This window comes from Haliotis rubra, unplaced genomic scaffold (assembly GCF_003918875.1).
Source record: "Haliotis rubra isolate DU_JTF1 unplaced genomic scaffold, ASM391887v1 Scf431, whole genome shotgun sequence".
Classification (NCBI taxonomy): domain Eukaryota; kingdom Metazoa; phylum Mollusca; class Gastropoda; order Lepetellida; family Haliotidae; genus Haliotis; species Haliotis rubra.
In genome coordinates, this window is record NW_025767115.1 from 823,045 (window position 1) to 850,702 (window position 27,658).

The window sequence follows — 27,658 nt, forward strand, 5'->3', positions numbered from 1 at the left end:
TGGTCCAGTAACTTCAATTATCAGTCTTTCTTCAGGTAGTCAAAAGGTCTCAGGCCTATGGTACACCATATGCATTTGTTTATACACATTTAGGAAACAATATGCTTTCTATGTACAAAAGCGTAGAAAATATACATGGACATGTTTTCAATTTCTTTAGTATTTGAACTGTTTAGCAGTAGTGAAACTTAAGCATGTTTTGGATGGACATAATATTTGTCTTGAATAATATTTGTCTTGCATAATATTTGACGTTTACTGAAGTTTGGGCATACAAGAAGAAAATGATACTCGTCCTCAATTGCATTTGAATTACATGATTGACAAGTTATATATTCTCTATTCACATTTACATATCTACCTTTCTCAATTTAACGTTCATGACATGAGCATCGGAATCGTGCTAAACTTACACTATACGTTTTTACATTTAAACATGATGAATATAATTCGGTATGGATATTGTTTTTAATTGTCTTTGAGTAAATGATTTGATGAATTCCGGTCCAGTACTTGGTGACTGTGTTTAGTAACAGATGACTGTGAACTGCATTGTTTCAACTCATCCCAGTATATTCACTACTGACCGGGACATATATTTAACGTTGGATGAAAAACACTGAACTTCCTTGTCTGTCGCCAGGAGCTGCCATGGCTGGGCAGGCGAGCTGTCATCGTAAGTGTACATTGTTCCTCCTTGTGTTATCGTTGTGATACATAGCATATTCCTAGTTTCGTCTTGTTCTGTTAACATGTTATCCATGGAAACCTACAACCTACATTCAAACCTCATCTCTTCTCCGTGATGTAATCCAGGAGAAATCATTATTGATGACCGTATTAATATAGTATGGGAAACCCATTGCCTAATGTTACTGAGATAGGCGACAACGCAAGTGAGTAACTCGCATCGACACGGGTCTGGATTGCTGACGCAGTATTATAAGTCACTGTGGGTGATTAAGTTGAATTTCACTTTTAAGGAAGGAAGGCTTTTATCGCAGAAATCATTTCTACATGTGAAAGCCCCGAACATTGCGGGTTGGAGGATCACCCAGCTCTACATCACATCATTCAAAAGTGAATATGTGAGGTTAAGGATGTAGTCTTGTGCAGTAAACTGGTATTTCTGCACTTTGGTTGGTTCCACAATCCTGGCGAGACCAAGGGACGCAACTCAATCAATCAATGCTTTATTGCACAAAAGACCATAGGCCCATATACAACAGAGTTACATGTATATGTCAATATAGGAATATACATATAAAATATAGTATTACATTAAAAATATAATTCAATTAACAAAACGAAGTTGGCGTAATATTAAAGCATGGTGTATATATAAGGCAATGTGAAATTCGGTAGTAGGATTACTGCAAGATAACAGCTTCTTAAAATTATGTGTGGACATGAAATTAGATGTAGGTAAATGTTTAATTCTGAGTTCATCATAGATTGGGCAGAGACACATGTCCCTTACGCTATCATGAGACTGTATCTCAGGCAACTGACGTCATGAAGACGGAGCTACTATCAGACAGTTTAAAGCCTCATGAGAATATTACACATCAACTCGTACAAGGAAAAAGAAATTATTACTCTTGACTTGCGTGATATAATGTTACAGTACGATAATACATGGATAATAATGAAGGTCTGTAAGAAATGAATGGTATACCTTTACCTCAGATATTCGGCCGACACCAATGGAACAGAGAACATCATCTACTGCCGTGTTCGTATTCCTGGCTAGCATCATATACGGAGAAATCAAAGGTAATATTCGCTTACAGCTTGTTTGCCATAACTTGCTGTACAAAGTAACTTTGAACAAGGCTTTAATCATCTTAGGTTTTCTGTTCTGTTCTGTTTGAGAAGATACATTAAAGAGTAAGTCATCCTGACTTTAAATATGAATACCAATGAGATACACATTAGATGTGATTCATCATTTGACATTTGAGCTCAGGAGTTTAAAGGTGTGAGAATGCGGACATTTTATTCCAAAATCACCTGGGCTTATAAACAGTGTTATATACTGTAGACACAGTAGAGCAGCCCGCTGGTTAAACCGTTTGCTTGTCAAATACTCTGTCTCAATGAAAGGCGTACATTGTGTAAGAGGCGACGGCATCGGGAGGTCAGGCTGGCTGACATGGTTGACACATGTCATCGTACCCCAGTTGGGTAGATCGATGCTTATGCTGTTGATCACTATATTTTCTGATCCAAACTCAATTATTTACAAACCGCTGCCATAGAGCTGGAATATTGCTGAGTGCGGAATTAAACAACAACTAACCAACCATAAATCATTGCCTCATACTTGTAGTCAGCACACTTCATGGAGTCAGCCAGTTTCGTTTCTGAGTGTATATCCTGTAGTTTGTTGAAACAATACATTTTTTTCAAAGTATTGCAGTAAGACGGATGAATATGAAACCAGTTTCCTGTTTCCATTATCTTGCAAAGCAGAGCACAAGGAAGGCATGAAAACAAGTCTCGGTCCGCAGTGGGTTATGTGGTAAGAGCTTCATAAGGGTAATATTTATGTAGGAAGGATAGCTTACGGTATATATATTAAGAGTTCAACGTAGTTTTGATTTCATTTTAGGTTCAACACAAAGCGTAACCCAGCCATGTGAGAAAAACAAAAAAGGTATATGTACAGTGAAAGATTGTACCATCACAAGTGTCTATGAATTGAATATTTAGTGAATGTGAATGAAGTTACCTGTTTCCGGTAACTGTTTTGTTGTGCACCATCCGTGAATATCCTACAATGTAACGTAACGAGCTTTACTTCAATTCAATAATACCTATTTAAAATATGAGCAGTGTATGACAATACATGATGATATTCTTTTTGAATGATGATGAATTAGGTGATGCCATAATGATATGTCTTATCATATTATCCATCTTTAACATAACCTGAACATATAAGACATATATAACATATGCTGAACATAATCTATGCCCTGGAGTTATTAAAGCCGCCATTTCACTACAAGATGTTTTATATTAACGCTTATTGATATTGTCGTTGCTCTTAGAAATTGGTTAGTGTGTATTTGTTATATATTTTTAGTTCTCTAATTTGTAGTATGCTGCATATTTACTTGGGGAATATATTTTGTTGTTTGTTATCCTGTGTGTACCTAGGCAGAGTTGCATCCCTTGTACGTATCAGGATAACACATATGGGTTTGGATCCAACACTGGCTTGATGATGTTTTCGGACATGCCAGCACCATTCCTTTCGTCATGGTTTTCTCAAAATGAATACGTTCCAGGATCAACAATCTCGGACGTTCTCTCACAACCAGCTAAAAGCCTTCATATGACTGGAATGCTATTAAACTTGAATCAGTATTATCTGAATCACACTCAAGTCGATGATACTGATGATACTTAATTTCACTGAATATACAGTATAGTGGAGATGTTTTCAATAAAACCATAAAAGCGAACTTCCAATGAAACAAGAGATGCAGAGTCATTTGGTATAGGGCCTGTAAGTCTCGCGAGGCGCTACTTCCAGTACTAAGCTGGTTCCAGGCTCCCTTTGCGAGCGCCAACTTGCGATATGCGAGACGGAGCCCAGCTTACTACCGGTATCAGATTTCCGGTGACAAGCATATATTCAAGAACCAGTTCTGGTTCCAAACTGATCGACGGCCAAATATGACTTTACTAGACCGAAAGTGTCGCGAAGTCTCGCGAAGTGCCGTGACCTACTTACGGGTCCTATTCTGTACATAGAGGGTCAAACATTTCTGTACACACGTACTTCTCAATGACGTGAGTAATTGGCGATGGTAATATGAAACAATCGGGCGTTCTCCTGAGTAGTAACACTGTTCAAGTAGACATATTGTAAGATGTTTCTGTTTACAGCCATCTCACTCTGCGAAAGTAGCTCCGATAACCGCCCGTCAGGTTTTCTCACATACAACATGTCCACTTCACCGGAGTGGTGCAACTGCAGCCTTTCAACAGACCAAGAAGATACGATGGATGTGCAGTTTTCGACGACAGTACACAACGCAACGTATGACTTCGTCCTCCACGTTGCAAGAGGTGGCGGTGGCAACATCAGCGGCAGACACGGACACTGGAACGACAGCATATCTAAAAAGATGCCGTGGACCGTGTACCTGTCGAAGGCTAATCTGAAAACAAAACGTGCAGCAATTCAAGGATTATGTTTCTCCTATGAAGTTAAGAATGAAAGTGGGTACAGTACGCTTAAAACGAACTGACGATAAAGCAAACTGCCTTTATGGCTTCCTTAAGTGGCATTTAGAAGCTGGTATGATGAAGTGGAACATTTTCTTGATAACGGTGTTAGGATTTATAGTCCGTTTGGCTCAAAAGCGGACCAATGAATTGCAATCTAACTCTAAAACTAATAAACATATAATACTCAATGAAAGTATGATCATAATCAAAACATCAGACCAACTTTGTGAGGTTTTTGCACAATTTATGTCCTAAAAATTAAAAAGTTGTTTAACAAACTATCATTAAAATATTGACAAATTTCACTATTTGTTACGAGGGAGGAGTGCAGAGAAAGGGACAGCCAGAAGTTAGAGAAGCACGTGCACAAGTGCCGACAAAGTTATTGATTCGTGAACCTGTGCTGTGCCGTCTCCATCCTGTCTCGCACACCTGGCTGTCCCTTTCTCTGCACTCCTCCCTTGTAACAAATAGTGAACTGTATTCATATTTTAATGATAGTTTGTTAAACAACTTTTTTATTTTTAGGACATAAATTCTGCGAAAACCTCTCAGAGTTGGTCTGATGTTTTGATTACGATCAGTGTTTCATTGAGTATTTGATGTTTATTAGTTTTCGAGTGAGCTTGCGATTCATCGGTCCGCTTTTGAGCCAAAACGGACTTTACACTGAAACGTCGCAACTACTACTACAACAAACAAGTTGTCTATCCATAAAAAGTGTTCCACTTCATACTTTTATGGCCTTGACGTACGTTAAAATCTATGTTAAAATTATTTTATAGGGAAAATGTATTATGTAACTTTTCCACAGTTTTATCCATATGGGCAGCATTTTTATTTTGTGTGTGTGTGTTTCTCATCGCCCGCCCGACTCTTCTAATTTAAAAATATCCTTTTTTTCATTCCAACACCGCCGACTCGAACCTAAAACCTACCTGTTTGTCTATCTACAGTGTTTTAATCAGACGCTGCCACAAGTCGAAAGAACGCAAGAAATTGTAATAAGAATTAGAATAAATGAGAATCAAGAACATTATTCGGATAATTTTGTCTTTATTAAGTTAGGATTTTTTAGGTGTTTTTTTTTCCCGACCCCCGAACCATGTTCAGAATTTGGTGGCTACGTGAAACACATAAAAATCGATGCCGTATTACTCTATTGCAATGCTCCTATTTTAACTAATATTTTCCGTAGCACTCAATCCCAGCTGACGTTACATTGCACCTATTCATACCTACTATACTGTACTTACCTTATGCTTTTGTTAGCTGATGACTGCAATGGTCGAATTACTACGTTGCTTAGTATGTGGGTGCGACTGTATTCAAGTTACCATATAATCATTTAGCTGTATAACCTTCATGTCCCTATTTAAGCTGCAGAGTATCTATTTCTGGTAGGCACTACGTTCCAATGATCTTATTATAGCAGGTATGTTTCAATGACCAAATTCCTAGCTAATATATTTAACTTAAAATGTACCTCTTCCATGATCCTATCTTTTGTGATTTACGTTGTAATGCCCTTATTCCAAGCAACTATGTACAAACCACTATTCATTAGGGGTGAAACGGTACGCTCTTACCACGGTATATTGCGGTACAATGCCTTCGGTTCGGTCCGTTTCGGTTCGATATATCCCGGAAATAGCGGCCGTCTAGCCAGGAAATGCACAGATTTTGACAAAATAATTCGATTTCTAGACATTTTAGAAAAAGTATAGAAAGGTTAATAAAAAGACGGTACGAAAACCGAAAACACCAATATTTTGAACTGCATTACGGAATACCGAACCGAAGGCAAAATACCGCGGTTCTACTAATACCGCGGCATACCGTTTCACCCTACTATTCATGCTACTTTGTTACATTTCTTCTTTTTCGTGGCTACTTTGTTACAATGCCAGCAGTCCTAGCTACAATATGTTATGCCACTATTCCCAGATACTGCAGTAGCTCCTATGTTTCAATGCTCCAATTCCAAGCCATGTTGCAAGACCCCTGTTCCTAACTGTACAATGGTGCAATGTTCCTGCTCGTAGCTACTGTATTGCAATTCCTCTATTCCTAGTAACTAGGTTGCAGTCCTCCCATTCAAAGCAGTCATGTTTCAAGACCTCTGCTCCTAACTTCTGGGCTGTGATTTTCCCAGCTACTATGTTGCAATGCTCTTATTCTCAGCTACTATGTTGCAATGCTCTTATTCTCAGCTACTATGTTGCAATGCTCTTATTCTCAGCTACTATGTTGCAATGCTCTTATTCTCAGCTACTATGTTGCAATGCTCTTATTCTCAGCTACTATGTTGCAATGCTCTTATTCTCAGCTACTATGTTGCAATGCTCTTATTCCCAGCTACTATGTTGAAATGCTCTTATTCTCAGCTACTATGTTGCAATGCTCTTATTCCCAGCTACTATGTTGCAATGCTTTTATTCCCAGCTACTATGTTGCAATGCTCTTATTCTCAGCTACTATGTTGCTAAGCCACTATGCCTCCCTGAATTCGATTATTCATAAGGCAAATTGCGCCCTTTAGCCGCGTCTGAAACTTGTTATCTTAGGTTTGAACATTTCCTTATGTCACATTAACCTGTGTCATTCTTTGTTACCATTAGCAACAAGATTCTCTATCTTATGCCGCGCCTCCGACACGGAACTGGACAAGTCTGAGCCGAGGAGTATGTATTAGACACTCTGTAATGTAGAGGAAATTCACGTTTAATTCACCATTGAAAAAAATGGGAGATATATCGGTGCCAATTGATGTTTATATGATAATAATGAATGTTTTGAGAGTGCATCACCACTTGCTCTTCCTTATGACCATAGTTGTTTTTACAGTAACCGCTCTTGAAGATGATTGGTGTATGACGTGAAACGTGCGTGTGTACGATTTTCATTTTCAACCCCCTCCCCCAAAAAAATTAAAAATAAAAAATAAAAAATAAATTTAAAAAAAATAAAAAGTAAAATAAAAAATAAATGAAACCACAAGAAACAAACACTAACAGCTGTGTAATGCACGATGATTGTCAAAATTAATGGTCTACAGTGATTATCGGCCTCTTTAAAAGCCGTCAAAATAAAAAATGATACCCCATGCGCATGTATGGAGCTACTGCGTTGTGCACGTGCATCCCTTGCGTTGTGTTTAGGGTGGTGATCAAGAGAAATGGTGGTGCGTTCATAAGATGCCTGTCTTTGAAAAGTCTGTTAACGCTTATACTTCCTATCCTAATTGAACGTTAAAGTTCCCCTATTTTGTTGAAGAGTATACATGCAGCCTAATTCATACCATATTAAGAACATATATAACAGTGTAAGTGACACATAAGAAATATATGAGTTATATGAGTTCATTCTAATTTTCATCCTCGCATCGGCGTCTTGACAGTCACGTCGAAGTATTGTCTTTGATTACTTACGTGGGTGTTGACGTCAGTTCCAGACACATCACTGATCATTTGGTTTCTGTCCGGACTGGCTTGTGCTCTGGCTATTGCGGCAGTCGTGGTGGTGTTCATGTTCCAAAAACCGAGGCAAGTAAAATGCATTTTTGCTCACCTGACTGAAAGGTAATTTGGCTTATGTCGTGACATGTTTTGTCCATTGAGTGTAATCCGTCAAAAGAATCTTCTCCTCAGAATTCAGTGAGTGAGTCGATTAACAGGATCGGGTGGTCTGGCTCTCGCTGACTTGGTTGACACATGTCGGTTCCCAATTGCGCAGATCGATGCTCATGCTGTTGATCACTGGATTGTCTGGTCCAGACTCGATTATTTACAGACCGCCGCCATATAGCTTGAATATTGCTGAGTGCGGCGTAAAACTAAACTCACTCACTCACTCACTCACTCTTGCTCAGGCCATTGTGAAGCTTTCCCGTTGCAGATTTCTGATTTGTCAAACCTCGAGTCATTACATTGATTCCTCATTGATTACTACGTACGTAGTTGTTCATCTTTGCTCTGATCTTCAAACCATGGCATTTTCAATTTCAGTTAGAAATTCCGATTCCCATTCTCCTTAGTAACAAGGACTAACTCAGACTGTGTCAGTCTTGTTGAATACAGTCACTGATTACTGAAACATTTAATATCAATTATTACACTAAGTGGGATCTTCGCAAGCATACGGGGCTGTGGGATAGCCCAGTGGTTTAAGCGTTCGCTTGTAACGCGGAAAGCCCGGGTTCGATACCACACATGGGTACAATGTGTGAAGCCCATTTCTGGTGTATTGGAATATTGCTAAAAGCGGCGTAAAACCATACTTACTCACTTATGAGAATAATGCGTTGAAAAGAACATATTTTAGTTCAAGTGATATTCCCTTCAATTATAGGTGTGTGGGAAGAGACAGAAGGTTCAGTACTAAGGCACAGGATGAAATACTCACAGCTCTACAAAGGACATCCAGTAGGGGAGAGGACAAGGATGGGGAGAAGGATGGGCAGGAGGATGGGCTGGAGAAGACGTCCGGTGAATGCAGACTTCCACTGCAAGACCACACAGCTCAAGGAGCGTGTATCTCCAGCTCCGAGGCCATCCACGATAGAGGGGTGGCCAAGGAGAGCTCAGCTCGTGGGTATCTTGGGACAACACATGAACCGGGAAATCATATTGAACTCAATGATGTCCAGACTGGTCCATCTGCTGAGGGTGATGTAGGAGCATCGGATGACGAGGCGGAAAAATCCAAATGGTCGACAATATTGTCTATGAAACAAGCAGTGGCCAGACTGGTCCATCTGCTGAGGGTGGAGTAGGAACATCGGATGACGAGGCGGAAAAAGTCCAAATGGTCGACAATATTGTCTATGAAACAAGCAGTGGCCAGACTGGTCCATCTGCTGAGGGTGGAATAGGAACATCGGATGACGAGCCGGAAAAAGTCCAAATGGTCGACAATATTGTCTATGAAACAAGCAGTGGCCAGACTGGTCCATCTGCTGAGGGTGGAGTAGGAACATCGGATGACGAGGCGGAAAAAGTCCAAATGGTCGACAATATTGTCTATGAAACAAGCAGTGGCCAGACTGGTCCATCTGCTGAGGGTGGAGTAGGAACATCGGATGACGATGTGGAAGAAATCCAAATGGTCGACAATATTGTCTATGAAACATGCAGCGGTGGTGGAAAGTAGAATTTGGCCTTTACTCTACAAACATGCTCGGAGGGAGAGTATCCAGACATGATCTTGAACCCACGAATAACATGAACTGTCAGACGATGTCAAGCATGCACATAAATATATTTTTTTAGCTTGCCATGTGACTCTCAAAAGAGTTATGTATTTTTAATACGCTTATTATTAAGACATGTGACCGGAATGACGAACTGTGTTATATTTTTACCGTAAAAGTGAATTATGTGTTTATTTAAGTTTTCTCATCTTCAGCAATAAAAACGTGAAGCCTTAAATGATGCAGTTATGTGCGCTTGGCATGACACCATTGTCACAGATCATTGTCATGGTGTGCTTCATATTTCGTATATATATTGAGAGATAATATGAGGGTTGATATTTAGATAAAGAATATTGTATTCTTAGCGAATTGACTGATTGCTGGTCGCTCGATAAGAATAATTATCGCTGTATCCTGTTGACTGGGGGAGGTTACTCTTACATGAAACACTCCAGGCATATAACAACAAGGTGAGGTGAAACGGGATTTTACGGCGATTGTTGCACTTATATATAGCCACATGCATGAACGCCTCTCCCTCCCCCTCTGTCTCCCCTCTCTCGCACTCTCTTTCCGTCTGTCTTACACTCTCTCTCACTTTCTCTCACTCTCTCTCTCTCTCACTCTCTTTCCACTCTCTCTCTCTCTCTCTCTCTCTCTCTCTCTCTCTCACACAATACACACACACACACACACACACACACACACACACACACAATAAACGGAATACGCAGGGTAACAAGTACCATGATCTGGACCTCCAGAAGGAATTCCTGACTTGAAAAGAGTTATGTAACGGGACGTCAACCCAAAGACAAACGACAACGTGAAAAGTCTGTAATATCGTTATCTCGAACTCCAACAACCACGGTGAAAAAGCACTGCCCTTTACTATCGGACATTGACATTTCGACAGGTGGTCAATTCTGTCCAAACTTGTACCGATCATATTTAAAGAACGTGCTTTCATCGTGAATGCTTGCGATATAGACATTTCTACGACGAGAACAATGTTTTTTAAATGTATTTACAGAAGTTTTAGCAGTGATGGAGAACTAAAACCCATATTAAATTATCTGTTGTTATCCTGCCCAGGACTCCCGTGTTGTTGCTTAAATATATTTGAATCAATTAAATCAGTCGTGTTTGAAATGTGCTGTTCCACCTTTACTTTACACAAAGGGGCGGTGGGGTAGCTTAGTTGTTGAAGCGTCGATCGTCACGCTGAAGACCCGGGTTTAACATTGTTTGTGGGTTATGTAGACACACGACAGATCGCTGCTTCTATCAGGCACATGCAACGCTAAAATGGCGTATCTTCAAACAGCGGGGTGGGGTAGTCTAGTGGTTAAGTAGTTCGTTTGTTACGCCGAAGACCCGGGTTCGATTCCCCACATGGGTACAATGTGTGAAGCCCATTCCTGGTGTCCCCTGCCTTGATATTGCTGGAATATTGCTAAAAGCGGGGTAAAACCCACTCTCTCACTCACTTTACACAAGACCAGACAAGTGCGCTTGTGTCGCTGTTTTACAAGCACTAAGGTGGTTATCCGATCATTTCTACATGCTATGTTGCAATGAAATAATCGATCAACAGCAGCTATAACAGCAACTGTTCTATATACAGATATATACTGCATATATACACACACACACATGAAATGTAATATATATGACTGACTGACTTACTGAGTTTGGTTTTACGCCGCTTTTAGCAATATTCCAGCAACATCACGGCGGGGGACACCAGAAATGGGCTTCACACATTGTACCCATGTGGGGATTCGAACCCGGGTCTTCGGCGTGACGAGCCAACGCTTTAACCATTAGGCTACCCCACCGCCCCTAATATATATGAATTGATTGAAGTGGAACTGTGAAGTTCATGCAGATCGCCAGTTTGTCCCCTGCATCTGTCGGATCCATCCACAGCCTTCTCAACAGGTAGCCAGCTAACCTCCTTTCCACGAATAGCTTCAAATGTATACGGGGAACGAAAAGCGTCAATCGTAAGAGGATGGGTGCTGGTTTTCGAACGTCGCGTGGGAAAAGGTTTAAGTCAAGTCAGTTTGATGTCTGACAAAAAACCCACAAATGATGCAAATCAATACCTTTCAGTGAAACCCGTTAACAAATGAGTGAGATGTTTTAAAGCAATATTCCAGCTATATGGCGGCGGTCTGAAATAATCAGTCTGGCGCAGTGATCAACATCATGAGCATCGATCTGCGCAATTGGGAACCGGTGACATATGTCAACCAAGTCAGCGAGCCTGACCACCCGATCCCGTTAATGACAAAGTAAAGTGTGATGACGTGGATGCAGGAAGCTTCATGTGTCTAGTCAGTCTATAATTATCACCCACAACCTCTAAACCTCTGCGGAATGTTCACTTAATCATCCCTTGTCTGTGTATATCAAGCACAGCTGTTGCAACTGAAGTTTGTCAGGTCGTTCTCGATACATCAACTGACGTAGGAAAGAAAGTACACACCTGACGCTTTGGTAAAATGTTTTCCTGAAAACAGCGTAATATTTAGAAAAGTATTTTGATTGCGACTCACAAGTCACAAACACTGTGTACGTGTTGCAATAACACCATAAATATCGTACCCAATTGGAACATTGCTCGCAAAATATTTACGTTGTCTTAATAGTCTGAAAACACCAGGTGTCTACTTTCTTTTGTGCATCAGTATACTTTCTTCAGCTGTCTCCTAACACTACCCGTTTTCTAGTTGTAGTATACCACACACACATCCGCATAAAAAGGTAATATTCATGATATTTACTAACATTGTTATCACATTCACACATGATAGCCTGTCTCGTAGCTAAAACACAAATCGATATAAACATTGACCTACAACATGGAGGATACTAACATCAACTGACGTTGGTTGGATATCAGAGTTAGTAATATAACAAAAATTATTTATTCTGTCTGTGTGTGTAGTTGTTAGAAATACCACGCTGTAATCAGAGCTGATCTATAGTTGTTAGGCATGTGTGTGGTTGTCCTTTCTGCCTGTTTGAATAAATGATTATTAAACGTATTACTATTATTACTTAAGTCTCCTTTGATGTATGTGTAACATATGAGATATCCTACAAAGCGTACAATGGAGCAACTATATAAGCTTCTTATGTGGATTCAATCGCACGTACTTGCAATGTGTGTGTAGCAGAGTTCATATAACACATTTTACCACCGATCTCCTACCCTCTCCACCCTTCCAAGCCACCCGTGAAGATCCGGGTTAGAATTGATCTTCAGTAACCCATACTTGTCGTACGAGGCGACTAACGGGGTTGGGTGGTCAGGTTCGCTGACTTGGTTGATTCACGTCATCGTATCCTAATGCCGCTCATGATGTTGATAAGGGCGGGATACTGCCCTGATTCTCATATTGCGATATATTGCAATAATTCAAGCGATATTGCAATACATATTGTGAAATAACTGTATTGCATGAACGTTTTGCAAACATAATGATAAAGGTAATAGTATAACATGAGTTTCATGGTCAGTGTTGTTTGCTTCAACAGAATACACTTCAATGCAGTAATCAATGTAATCATTGTTACTGTTTGTCAGTGATTCATTCAGATTCAACTTCAGTATAACTGACTGAATGAGTTTAGTTTTACGCCGCTTTTAGCAATATTCCAGCAATATCACGGCGGAACTTCAGTATAAACATGTGTTAACATGAACTGTTGTAAAATGAAACAAAAACATGATTTAGGTGCACTACTTGAGCTTAAAATCTCATGTGACCTCCAATAACTAAGATCCTTGACTAGAATATCATTATACAGTCCTACAAAGACTTTGGCCTTTATCATAAATTGATAACATATGTCCCATTATGAAAGCAAACAAAATAACAAAATAATGTGAATTGTGAAATTGGCACACAGAGCCACTTATAAGTCCAAATAAAATATTGGTAAAATTTGTGAAGGGCATTTAGAAGCAGAATGCATAAGAAAAGCAAGATTATGGATGTCAACTTCTTTATTGTGATTATTCATGACCTGATGAAGGAGCAACCTTACACTCCGAAACGTTGTGTTATTCAAAACAAGAAGTTGACATCCATAAATTTTGCTTTTCTTAAAAGATTGGTTCATTTGAGGTCACCTAATGCCTCCAAAATGTCACATATGAAACCATTCAAACCCACAAACTTAAAGCATTTGGTAGAATATTTGGTACTTTTGGAGACACTTTGGAGACACTTCCACTGGTAAAATGTTACATGAAACAGAAAAGAAACAAAAATTAATTTTGCACTTTTAGAGCACATTTTGTTGCTTTGGAAATCAAGAGCAGATAATTCAAAGGGAGCTAACTCTGGATGACCCCAATATATTGCAGAATCTGAATCATATCGCGATAATCGTATCGCGAGATACTGTACCTGTATATACCGCTTTACCGGTAATATTGCACAGCCCTAATGTTGATCACTGGATTGTCTGATCCAGACTCGATTATTTACAGACCGCCGTCATATAGCTGGAATATTGCTGAGTGCGGCGTAAAAGTAAACTTACATACTCACTCGAACGACACGCATGGATTGCCTAAAACCAGTTCTATCCAGGAACTTCATGGGTAATTTTGAGTATGAAAAAACACGATGGTGATATTAACCCTGATTGTTTCCAGGTTTATGTTTTGTCTACGGGTAAAAAGGGACGGTGGGGGAGCCTAGTGGTCACGGCGTTCGCTCGTCTCGCCGAAGACCCAAATTATATTCCCCACAAGGAAATACACGATCAGTGTGAATCCCATTTCTGGTGTCCCCCGCCGTGATAGTGCTGTAATATTGCTAAAAACGGCGTAAAACCAGCTCACTCACTCACTCTACGGGTAACATATAATACGCTATGATCAAGCAAAACATCACGCATGAGTCGAATCTGAAACTCGTGATCAGCTGATCTGTGCATTGACAAGGAACCGACGTCAGCACGATTCGGGCCAGTAGTTCCCAAGCATGGTACATGTATAAACTGATGGCGTAGTAATATAGTGCTCCGTGTGTACAGGATTGTACCGTACTCTCTGACCTTGTCATGGAGTGACACGCACATACAAGTAAAGCCATGTCATGCGATACATTCACGAAACAATACCCGCCATAAACATTCATGGAGGTTTATCCGATGTAGGCGCATCCACCGAAGCCTGACCTTGACATTGTGGTATATTGATTGTTGCTAACCCACACCTGGTCACTGTAGTAGACCATATTTATGGAGCTCACATGGGAATATAGATGCCCTGGACCTTGGTGACGGATGACAATCAGCCAGCTGGGTGATTATGTATAGAGCACATATTAGGGCTGAATATGCACTCGAAAGTTGTACGCCATTAATCAACCAACCTGTCGACCTGTCAAAAGATTTGCAGAACACAATGTGCTTATTATCTTTGCTATGAGCTCTCGCTGTAAATGGACAACGCTCAAGGTAAGTGAATGTACATATGCATAATATGTAAAAGTCTCTGCAGGATGGAAACGGTAAATATCCAAGGTCTGGGGGGGTCGTGCTCTCCACGTTTACAAACAAACAAGGCGTCGCCTTTGTCTATCGCCGATCAAGTCTAAAATGGCCACATATTTCTGGAATGAATTTTGTCTAAGAAAAGCAGTGTCTAACAAGGTGCATCCAAGAAAATCAACGGTATCTGTGCTAAATGTCTTTTTATGTGATAATAGGCTTCATTAAAAGTTATTAAATTTGACACACCGTGTGACTGGATAGCTGTTAAAAACGGCGTTAAAATCAACTCACTCACTCACTCAAACGAGAAAGGGTTTCACCGGTGTTTCAAATCGGTAATCCGAGACACAAAATGGACGTTGGTATGCTGGAAATAAAATGCAAGCAGATCAGCAATTCGAATGGCTTTCAGCCAATGTAAATATATTGTTACACCATACATACATATGCATATCGCTGCAGTGTTTGGCTATTCACGCTAGAAATGAATTCATAATTACAATGGTAATTTACAGTTTGCCAGATGCTGGAGTGATAATGAGACAAAGGGTTCCGTGACCGCAATATACAATTCTGTTTTGAACAAAATTTACATTAATAATATACAATAACCACATACAAAATAATTAAAGCTATTGATTTTGAAAATGTCATTGAATAATGAGTTTTCGTTGCTCCCGATGTACATATTACTGACTATTGTCTGGACTGAGTGCACACACTGAATTAACAATATGATTCCAATTTTGACGTAAATATCTTTTACGTCAATGCACTGAAGAACAGTACAGTGAGTATCATCATTTAAGCATAAAATGTTTGTGATAGCTTTGTGCATATGTTCCGTCCATTACACTAGCGTACTTAGGCCTTGTCTTTTACTTTACAGTCAGTGTTAAAAATGCTATATCAGCACTTGACAACAGTTCACCATAAACAAACACTATGCAAAGGCAATAACAAACTGGGCCCTTGTCCTACATTCAGATAACGGCGGTTCATGGCTATAGATGCATGTGAGTGGAACGGGAACGGAGCTGTCTCCCTGAAGCAACTTTGATGATTCTGCGGGCGCCTGTCGGAGTACGATGTCTTGTTTTGGGGGAAGCCGAAGGCGGTGTGATGGAGGGTGGCTGGTTGTGCTAGGTGAGTCGTAGGTTAAGTATCGGCATACGTGAAGGGTAATGTTATCATTTTACTCCCGGGCAACAGCCGGGGAGATATTTCAGCAGCCTTCTTCTTTCATGACTTTGAAACCTTATTGTGCATGCGCATTCATGAAACAACACGTTCACGATTTTGTCCAAACTATTTCAGTCACAATATTGCATCCCGCAAATAGAAAGCGAAACTTAGATGGGTTTATGTTGGGAGAATACCAATGTCGGTTGCGTTGTGGGAAGTCGATAGTTTGATTTGGGGTACGTAACAGCTGAGGGAATGAATAGGCTCAGGTGGGGAAAGTAACAGAAGAGGGAATGAATAGGCTCAGGTGGGGAAAGTAACAGAAGAGGGAAAGAAAGGCAGGCAGGTGGGGAAAGTAACAGAAGAGGGAAGTAAGATAGGCTGAGGGTGGGGAAGGCTGAGGGAGGGAAGTAACAGCAGACTGGGGGTGGGGGAAAGAAAGGCAGAAGGGAGGAATGTATGGGGAGGGTGATAGGGAAGTAACAGAAGAGGGGAGTAGATAAGGCAGAGGTGGGGAAAGTAACAGGGAAGGGAAGATAAGGCAGAGGGTGGGGGGTGGGGAGGGCGGTGGGGAAGATTAACAGGGAGAGTAACAGCTGAGGGAGAAGTAGATAGGCTGGGGTGGGAAGTAAGAAACAGCTGAGGGGAAGTAGATAGGCAGAGGGTGGGGAGAAGTAACAGAAGAGGGGAAGTAGATAGGCTGAGGTGTGGAAAGTAAGAGAAGAGGGAAGTAGATAGGCAGAGGTGGGGAAAGTAACAGCTGAGGGAAGTAGATAGGCAGAGGTGGGGAAAGTAACAGCTGAGGGAAGTAGATAGGCAGAGGTGGGGAAAGTAACAGAAGAGGGAAGTAGATAGGCAGAGGTGGGGGAAGTAACAAGCTGAGGGAAGGAGATAGGCAGGGGTGTGGAAGGAAGTAAGAGCTGAGGGAAGTAGATAGGCAGAGGTGGGGGAAGAAACAGAAGAGGGAAGTAGATATAGGCAGAGGTGGGGGAAGGAAAGTAACAGAAGAGGGAAGTAGATAGGCAGAGGTGGGGAAGTAACAGAAGAAGAGGGAAATAGATAGGCAGAGGTGGGAGAAGTAACTGAAGTGGAAGTAGATAGGCAGAGGTTGGGGAAGAAGAGAGAGGAGGAAGTGGATGGCAGAGGTGGGGAAAGTAACAGCTGAGGGAAGTAGATAGGCAGAGGTGGGGTAGGGGAAAGTAACAGAAAGAGGGGAGTAGATAGGCAGAGGTGGGGAAAGTGACAGCTGGGGGAATGAATGGATAGAGCTGGAGGAAGTGGGAAGTAACAGAATAGAGGGAAGAGATGGGCAGAAGTGGGAAAGCAAGTGGACCGAAGGAAGTAGATAGGCTGAGGTGTGGAGGAAGTAGGAGCTTAGGGAAGTAGGAAGGCAGAATGGGGAAATTAATAGAAGAGGAAAGTGGATAGGCTGAGGTGTGGAAGGAACAAAAGAGGTAGAAGGAGATGAGGCAAGAGTGGGGAATGGAGCCAGGGGAAGTAGATAAGGCTGAGGTGGGGTGGAGAGAGAAGTGAATAGAAGAAGTAGGAGAAACTAGAGTAGATAGAGGTGGGGAGAAGTAACAGAAGAGGGAAGTATAGATAGGAGATGGTAAGTAAGAGAAGAGAAGTAGATAGGCTGATGTGGTGTAAGTAAAGGACGGATGACTGGAGGAGATGGAAGAGAAATGTTTAGAGATTGGAAGATGACAGATCGGGGATCAGAACACAAGAGACTTGATTCTCGGAAAGAAGGTAAAGATAAACGGGGAGTTGAAAGTTGAGTTAATAAACATTGAAGTATTACATGGGATGGATTGGGAATGTGGGACAACTTATAAATTAAACAAAGATTCTAGAGCCACTGATGCTGGAGTTCCAATGTCTAATCTGCAAGGAACACGTTAGATATTTGGTTTGTTTCAGCTTGTTTCGGCGTGAACACGTTGATGATGGGGTACATCAAGTGTTTCGGAATCCTCTTCGTGGAGTTTATAAACGAGTTCCAGGCCTCTGCATCAATGACGTCACTAGTGATGGGCCTGACTTCAGCATCAACCAGTATAATGTGTAAGATTTTTTATTTTTATTGTTTGTTGTTTAACACCGCACTTATTCCAGCTACATAGCGGCGATCTGTAAATAATCGGGTCTGGATCAACATCATGAACATGTATCTACGCCATTGGGATAAGATGAATTGTGTCAACCAAGTCAGCGAGCCTGACCACACGATCCCGCTTGTCGCCTCTTACGACGAGCATGCTGACCAATTCTAACCCGGATCTTAATGGGTATATTGTGTGGGTATAAAGTAAGGTTAAGCAGCTGGTCATATAGCCGGTTCAAGTATACCGCTCTTACATGTGGATATCCGTAGGGTGTGTGATATTGGGTTTAAAGGGGCGTTTAAGGTTATCGCATTTGTATGGCGCCAGCGTGCATGTGTGTACGTGAATGTCAACCAGTTGACGTTTTATAGAGGTGGGACATGTCTCAGGTTTGAAATGGATACACTGTTCCAGACCAATATACTGACTCCGAGCCGACCGTACTTACAGAGCGCCTGACACAGGTGACCATCGATATTCCACTCACGTGGGAGTCGTTCTATCCATTAAAACATGACTGGTGACCGCTCTCAAAGCTTTGTTTCCCTATGCGATATAGACGAAAACAAATGAATTTGTACACGAGTAAAACCAGTGTGGTACATACGCGAATATGTTATCTTCATTGGTATCTAAATGTTTGGATATCAATATGAAAGGTGAAATATCGTTCCCTGAGCCATACTGCGTTACACTTGATACCAATAGTCCTTTGTGCTTCGTATCGAATGTGGTATTTTATGTCCATTGATTAGTTGGACAACAGGCAGTTTACTGCCTTGTTATAGTGTGCCCTCTACTTATCTTCATAAATAGTTAATCAAGTAGTATACGGTTGTTGGCATGGTCCAAGGGGGTAGATTAATATAACCTTATAATACGTCCCCAACCACGGTAGACTGTGCTGGCGATCTGTAGTCAGCAGTTATAATGCATTGGTTTGTGTTCCTCTATCGTGGTATTGTGAGAAATCAGGTCATATAGACATCTCTAAAACTCTTGCTATTTACTGTCCTTTGTCGACTTGAATGATATAGAATAAACGTATTATTACGAATAACTTAATTAAATTCACGATATGACATGACAGTTTGACTGAGTGCCTGACGGTTGTATAATGTATAAATTTAAGATGTATAATTATGCAAGTCACTAATGACGAACGACGAATAAATCATCAACTTCAAATTTGAAAATATCTCATGCACGACGTGATAATGTGAATGGCGGTATTTGTCCTGCTTTATACCTCTGTAGGAAGATATACTTACACCCATTTAAGATGTAACTTTTTCAGATAACATCTTGTAATATTTTTGAATATATACAGCCATTTGTTCAAAGGCGCTGCAATTCGCTATACGGCGTTGCGTCTCACTGGATAGGTAAGACATATGATAGTTAGTTCGATTCCCGGTTCACCTTGATTTCACCTGTTGGTTTGTCTCCTCCAAAATGGGCTATACCAAAGTGGTAAACGTGTGAAACCGTCATCACATCGGTGTTTTCTCACACATCAAGCCGGCATGCCGTAATATGAAATGAACAGTGTTTGCATTCAAAGCAGTGCTAAACCCGATTCACTCCCTTGATAACGAGGGCGGTGGGGTAGATTAGTGGTTAAACCGTTAAAAGTAAAACTAAACTCACTAAGCGAGTGAATGAGTAATGGGAACATGCCAGCATTATCACTGCAGAGGGATACCAGGAATGGGCTTCATACATTGTACCCATGTGAGGTAGTTAACCCGTTATCTTACCTTCATGTAAAATACTTTAATTTCATTGTTCAAGTTTCCGTGTCACCCCTCCCAGGAGGGTGACAACTGGAATTAAAATATTACCCGCTGCCACTGTAATCGCCAAGCTCTCCGCCGAGAAGCTGAAGCGCTAACAATCGTATGAAGTTTCTATGGAATACTGTAAGGGACATTCTCGCGATCTCGCATTCTCGCGATCTCGTCCTTTGGAAACAAGCTAAAAATGCCAAAAGTGCGAGAATGCGAGATCGCGAGAACGCGAGATTTGGCCAAAATCTCGCGTTCTCGCGATCTCGCATTCTCGTGTTTTTGGTACATAGCACTTTTGTCAAAAGTCGAGATCGCGAGAATGCGACATTTGTACATGCTGTCAAATCTCGCATTCTCGCAATCTCGACTTGTCAAATGCATGAAAGAAGCATGACCACAGCACTACTTAGATACGCATGCGCCTTGACCTTATGATATTACGCATGCGCACCGACAACGTCTAAAACGCGAGATCGCGAGATCGCGAGAACGCGAGAAAATGCAATGTCGCATTCTCGCGTTCTCGCGATTTCGTGTTTTTGTGGCCATATTTGGCAAGTCGAGATAGCGAGAATGCGAGATTTGACAGCATGTACAAATGTCGCAATCTCGCGATCTCGACTTTTGACAAAAAGTGCTATGTACCAAAAACACGAGAACGCGAGATTTTGGCCAAATCTCGCGTTCTCGCGATCTCGCATTCTCGTACTTTTGGCAGTTTTAGCTTGTTTCGAAAGGTCGAGATCGCGAGAATGCGAGATCGCGAGAATGTCCCTTACAGTATTCCATAAGTTTCAGATCTGTCAATTTGTCTGTATTATTTCCTCAAAAATCTGAGTGGTACTGCCAACAAACCTTCGCGACTGCGACCGCTATCTTTGTTGACACTGGCAAGCTCGGATGTAACGACGGCTTAGCTGATTGGTTAGTACTGTGAGAATGCGGAGCCAGCAAAGGGAGGTAATATAATTATCGGGCCAAGCCGTGGATGCATCCAGGGTATAGTGGGGAGTGATCGTAGCGTATACCCTGGGTGCCGTTCCACTAACCGATCTTAGCCCTACGCCAATCGTAAACCCCTAAAATCCCAATCTTAGCGTGACGTTACGATCGGCATACCGTTCCACTAACCAATCTTACCCAAGTCAATCGTAAAGTTAAGATTCAAAGTCTAAGTTGCTCAATCGTAGAGAAACCAAAATGGTGGCTTTCCTATTCTATGTGAAAAATAAGAGCGAGCATTTCACCGTGAGCGTCCCCTAAAATCCCCCCATGAAATGAATTTGTATATTTCTGTGATGTAAACAAACACTGCACTGAAGCCTTACAAATGTCAGGCCAGTCTGACCACTGTCGTCATGGGAACACAACCGAGCGAGTCGGTGTAACACATTTGTACAACAATATTGCAACGTCATGGTTAATAATAGGGACAGCCGTGAAGTGAACAATGTTCTGAAGCAAAAATATACAAATATGTTTGATTGTACCACTCCTGAGTGTCGGTTCCTTTGATCTTACCCGTGGTGTATGTGCTGGAAGACAACAGTTTTGTGTTGAAGGCAGATTTCGTCTGCCATTGGCTCCTAAAAGACACGCCCCACGGCAAGAGGACTGAACTCAACATTGTTCAACATTGTACACAAATTATGTCAGTCAAGGTTTGCAACAAGGAAATGTAACTTCTACAGTTTTAATGGTTTCAAATGAATTTACAAGCTGAAATTGACCAACTCTTTTATGTATGAGAACAAAATGCTGTAATAAAATGAAAAAGAGTTAAACGTATACATGTTCTTTATATGTACTTTGAAATTTACACAATAATGAAAGTTAAAGTTCCAAAAATGTTTTCAGATTTAGATTAATTATTGTAGAAAACACAGTTATTATAAATAGCACTCATTTTGGCAACTAGACTGAGAATGAAACGGTCGTTAAAACTAAAATTTTCCCGCTTCCCATACATAATAGGCGTGGTACAAGTCAGTTAGCTCATCCAATCCTCGATCTGTGCTCGTATACACCACAGTTTTGCCGGAGTTGATTGACAGGTGTTGAGGAAGTTCGAGGACAGCTCTCGCGTCTCCCCACCTGTCAATCAACTCCGGCAAAACTGTGGTGTATACGAGCACAGATCTCGGTTTGAAATGATCTAACTAATACTTTCACTGCGCATATTTGGTGGGGGATTCTAAAGACAGGCCGCGTGTTATTTAAGACCACTGACAGATTCTACATACGTTATAGCCTCCTCACGGCTTGTTTATTCTGATTGACAAGGTTCATGCACATATTAAAAGCTCTGACACAATTGACATTTTTAAAGTTCAGACTTAAAACCTGTTCTCAGTATATTACTTATAATCTCGGCTGTAAATATTCTCGTGTAAATTATCTGTACATAGCGCTTTGAGCATGCCCCAGGATGTGAAATAGGCGCACTATAAATATGCATTTATTATTATTATATTATGCCTGATACCCAGCGTTCACACGCACTTGCACCTGAAACCAAGGTGCTCACTACCCTAATATTTTGCTCTAGTTTTTTTCTCCACGTTTACACTTGGTTGGAAAAATATCCATGAAGGCCCGGGTTAGAATATTGAACTTCAATAACCCATGCTTGTCGTAAGAGGCCACTAACGGGATCGGGTCGTCGGCTCGCTGACTTGGTTGACACATGTCATCGGTTCCCAAATGCGCAGATCGATGCTCATGCTGTTGATCACTGTATTGTCTGGTCCAGACTCGATTATTTATAGCTAAGATACATAGCGTTCACTAACATGAACGCTCATGTTACTGAACGCTATGCATCTTAGCTAGATTATTTACAGACCGCCGCCATATAGCTGGACTATTGCTGAGTGCGGCCTAAATCTAAACTCACTCACTCACTCAGTTGGTTCGTAAACTACTTCCATCATTTGCTAGACTATGCAAAGGGAGATAACTCGTGCCTCGCATTTCTCTATCTCTCGCACGAAAGAGTCTCGATCTAAGCTTGAATCGGATCGTAAGATCGGGACCGGCTACGATCGGCCTAAGATCGGGTCGTGGAACGGGTGTAACTTTTAGCTAAGACGATTGTAAAATGGGCGTAACTTGCTAAGATTGATCTTAGATAAGATCGGTTAGTGGAACGGCACCCTGGAGATTATCGAGGATGACCCAACAGTAGTCCCCGCTACATCTCTAGTGCCCATGGAGATGACTGTCTTGTATAAATGTTCTTGCGTCACCATGTAAATGACCCGTGAAGATCCGGGTGAGAATTGGTCTTCAACGAGCCATGTGGCGAATAACGGGATCGGGTGGTCAACCTCGCTGACTTGGTTGACACATGTCATCATATCCCAATTGCGTAAATTGACGTTTATGCTGTTGATCACTGGATTGTCTGATCCAGGCTCGATTATTCACAGACAAAAGCCATACATCGGATCGGGATTATTGCGGCGTTAAAGAATCAACCAAGACAATGTAAATGCTATTTCTGTAGATGTCGTGATGTCAAAGTTTTCTCAGTTACATAAAAGCGTTCGTCAGTCACTTCACAGGTCAGTTGTCTTTTTTTGTTTGTTTTCTATTTGTTCACTGGAACTCTATGGAAACTCTAAGATATAAGAATTTGAAATACAGAGGAACTGAATATCGATGGTATAAATGATATGATTATGTTTTTCTATGTTTTATTCCTTTAAAAGCTCTCGTGGTTCTAAACATCCTTATGGACCGACTGAGTATCAGGAAACTGGCGCTGGCCGGGGCCATCCTAATTTCTCTCGGAGTCACCCTCTCCTCTGTATCTGCCAGTATAGAATTCCTCCTGTTTTCTCAAAGTCTACTCGTAGGTAAGTGAGTGAGTGAGTTTAGTTTTACGCCGCACTCAGCAATAGTCCAGCTATATGGCAGCGGTATGTAAATAATCGAGTCTAGACCAGACAATCCAGTGATCAACAGCATGAGTATCGATCTGCGCTATTGGGAACCGATGACATGTGTCAACCAAGCCAGCGAGCCTGACCACCCGATCCCGTTAGTGGCCTCTCACGACAAGCATGGGTAACTGAAAGGTCATTCTAAGAATCATTGAACATCCAGTTAAAGTGTTTCGGGCGTAAACACAAGTACTAATTTGAGAAATATACGGAAATGCTCCTTGTCGAATCCTCTTTTGATTCTTTATCCAATTGAAACAACATCGTCACACTTTAACTATAACATTTCAAATATTGAAACATTGGTAACGCTTCCAAGATTATCGAAAGGAGCAACGGCATGCGACTGTAAATGTATGGTGAGTTATAAGAGTAACACGTCTCTTTTCTAGGTTCCTCGCAAGGGTTGTTGTATGGTCCTGGTATCGTGCTGATTGGGCAATACTTTGACCAGAGGCGAACCATAGCAACAGCTATAGCTGCGTCAGGGATCAGTGCTGGTGCCATGCTGATGCCGCTTTTGTTAAGGTACCTTCTGGATACGTACAGCTTTCGAGGCGCTCTTCTTATGCTTGGAGGATTAATGATGGAAATTATCGTATGTGTGAGCTTCTACAGAGCACCTCCTGACAAAATTGAAGGAGAGGGTCTTGATGACAAAGATATAAACCACGAAGAGCATAATGCTGGAAGTGAGGACGACACGGCAAATAGTGGATATGTACATAAACCTCATTGTAATGGACTGCGTGATTCCCTTCTACCTGAACTTACTCCTGCTGATGTCACAGAAGAAGAGCCTGTCTGTGATTGTCAGAAACAGCTTACCAGTGCCAACAAACCGGTCATCCGGATCCACGAACATTCTGAATCTACTGGTAACAGCATAGATGCTAATTTCAATCGCTGTTTAGCTTCAGAGATATCAAGCAGTTCTCAATATCTCAAGTTTTCTAGTCACTCTGACTCAATTAGTTTGTCTACATTTAATTTGCACAGCAACATCGCAGCACTGAGCGAAAGTTCTTTGAACAAGGAATCCAAATGTTCTAACAGGAAGTGCGATGCGGCTCTCTTTAAGAGTCTAAAGTTTTGGATAATATTTGGGTTTACCTTCTTTGGAATCATAGGAACTAATATGTTTCCAGTCCTCCTGCCACCGCTAGCCAATGAAAAGGGCTTGAGTGAAATGGAGATAGCACTGCTTGTAAGTCTATTTGCTGGATCAGACTTCATCAGTCGGGTGTGTTCAGGCATTGTCGCAGAACTTCCCTGGGTCAACAGGCGTTACATGCTGATCATCATGTTCTTCGCTCTTGGGATCATCTATCAGTTTACGTCTTTCTACTCCAGCTTCCAGCTCATGCTGATGTTTGTTGTGTTGTTTGGACTCATTAATGGAGTATACGCTACTCTACACCCACCGCTTATAATAGATTTCCTAGGATTCGACTATTTCTCAAAAGTATTTGGATTTGTTCAAGTGTTCCACGGTGCTGCTATGTCAACCTCATTCCCTCTGCTTGGTAAGTAGTTACAAAGGTGTATCCTCCGAAGCTGACACAATATCGAGCAAGAGTTGTTTCTTTGTTTGTTGTTTTACGCCGCATCGTTAAACGATTAGTCAGTCACTGCAGTCAGAATATAGGTTAGTCTGGCTCGTACGAACTATCAACTGATATTATGAGTGAGTGAGTGAGTTTAGTTTTACGCCGCACTCAGCAATATTGCAGCTATTTGACGGCGGTCTGTAACTAATCGAGTCTTGACCAGAGAATCAAGTGATTTGACATAATGAACTTCGATCTACGCAACTGAGTGAGTTTAGTTTTACGTCGCACTCAGCAATATTCCAGCTAAATGGCGACGGTCTGTAAATAATCGGGTCTGGTCCAGACAACCCAGTGATAAACAGCATGAGCATCGATCTACACACGTGAGACACGCGAGACTCACCACCCGATCCCGTTAATCGCCTTTTACAACAAGCATCAATTCTAACCTGCATCTTCACGGGTATCTACGCAACTGGGATACGTTGACACGTGTAAAAAAATCAGCGAGCCTGACCAACCGAACCCGTTATAGTAGTGGCTTCTTACCTATCGAGCAGGATAAGGTATAAACCTAGTTTTGACGGTGACTAAACATGAATTAAATGGTTATTCAACGATGATGTAGTTTATGCGAGTTGCATAGTTATGTGAGTGGTATTTCAATAATATTTTCAAAGGTTATTGTATTACTTTCTTTTGACAAGATGTTTGTATGAAAGGTTTCCAACCGTCTAAAGGTTTACCTAAGATGATCTTAATATGTAAGTAAAGTTAAATTTCAAAAACGAGCAGCAAAAAACTTTACTTTGTATCGTGCAATGATATTAAAGTATGCATAATTATCATTATAAACGTACAGATAATTGTGATTGAGCAAATATTCACTAATCAAATGAAATCAGGTCATATCTCATCATCAGTATCCATATCGACGTCATGCTTCAGAGACTCAAACAAATGTTTTTAAAGCTTTGTGGTTTCAACTGAAGTGTGGCTGATCTAAGTAATTACCCTGGGGTAGCTATGGATTTATATGAATTCACCTTGGACTAATTAAATCTTTGTCATTATATATGTATTAGTTTTTTGAAAATCTATATCTTAGTTCCTGCAACAAAGACCCCGACATGGTAGAGTATTATCTCCATTATATTATATTTAATATACCATGTTCGTGTTTGCTCTACTGTTGTAGGGTTATAAGTATGATATATTCCGTGTAAGTATGTTTGATGTTAATGTTTTTATCTTAACATTTAATCTATCAATTTGGATCTATCCTATCAATCATATTTCCCCAGGATTTCTACGTGACGTCACGGGAACGTATACAACGTCGTTCTATGTCCTTGGGGCGACTCAGTTCATCGGAGCCGTGTTCCTCCTAGTGGAACCACTCTCACGGAGGGACACTTGAATCAGTACTTGGAGTTCTATAATCTATACATTGTTGAAATATTTAACAGACACTTTACTTAGGGATCGATGATTTAATATTCCGAGCTGGAGGGAAGTACTGAGTAATTGTTCGGAAATATTTGCACGATTTTCAGGTTATATGTAAATTAAGTATAAATAATAATCATTGTATCAATTATATTGAATCAACAATAATATATAGTCTATGTCTGTTCAGTGCATTTGAATCAAAAGTCAAGTTATGAATTGGTTAATTGTGATATGGATTTGGATTGAAATGCTTGTCTATACACTTAATATATTGATCCATAAGTTTGTTTTGTAAAACGGAATGGCTGGCTAAGTCAGATCGTTGTGTATCATGTCCAGTGGTTGCAAATATTCACATTTGTTTTAAGATTAGGTCACGACGCACCACAAAAACTCAATAAAATATGTTCTATTCTGTTCAGATGCTTAGTTCATGAAACGGATGGATTGGTATACACAAATCTAACTCAGGCAATAAATACCACTACTATGGTACACTGCCCCTGCCTGTATTGAGGAGACGTTTCACCACTACAAGCCTCCTAGAAATATCCGATCAACTGACCAACTGCTGTTGACTGTACCAGAATATAAACTGAAATCTTTCAGCACTCGATCCTCCTCTCATACAGCTGCTTCGTTGTGGAACCCTCTCCCTTAT

General features: G+C 41.0%; 2 protein-coding genes across 3 annotated transcripts; both read left to right on the plus strand.

Moving 5' to 3' along the window:
* The first annotated feature begins 574 nt into the window (after positions 1 to 574).
* Positions 575 to 9,674, plus strand: LOC124289086. 2 transcript variants are annotated; one of them, XM_046725685.1, is made up of 7 exons: positions 575 to 676; positions 1,690 to 1,776; positions 2,615 to 2,659; positions 3,901 to 4,236; positions 6,867 to 6,929; positions 7,694 to 7,790; positions 8,596 to 9,674. In XM_046725685.1, the coding sequence occupies exons 1-7, from the start codon at positions 610 to 612 to the stop codon at positions 9,017 to 9,019; spliced, it is 1,119 nt and encodes a 372-aa protein (XP_046581641.1). In that variant the 5' UTR covers positions 575 to 609; the 3' UTR covers positions 9,020 to 9,674. The 2 variants fall into 2 exon arrangements, with proteins under 2 accessions (XP_046581641.1, XP_046581642.1); XM_046725686.1 differs by having other exon boundaries at positions 7,700 to 7,790.
* Positions 9,675 to 14,639: 4,965 nt separating this feature from the next.
* LOC124289088 (monocarboxylate transporter 13-like) lies at positions 14,640 to 27,418 on the plus strand. The gene is made up of 6 exons (XM_046725688.1): positions 14,640 to 14,926; positions 15,950 to 16,108; positions 18,071 to 18,214; positions 23,759 to 23,905; positions 24,385 to 25,518; positions 26,850 to 27,418. The coding sequence occupies exons 2-6, from the start codon at positions 16,051 to 16,053 to the stop codon at positions 26,963 to 26,965; spliced, it is 1,599 nt and encodes a 532-aa protein (XP_046581644.1). The 5' UTR covers positions 14,640 to 14,926; positions 15,950 to 16,050; the 3' UTR covers positions 26,966 to 27,418.
* Positions 27,419 to 27,658: the final 240 nt, after the last annotated feature.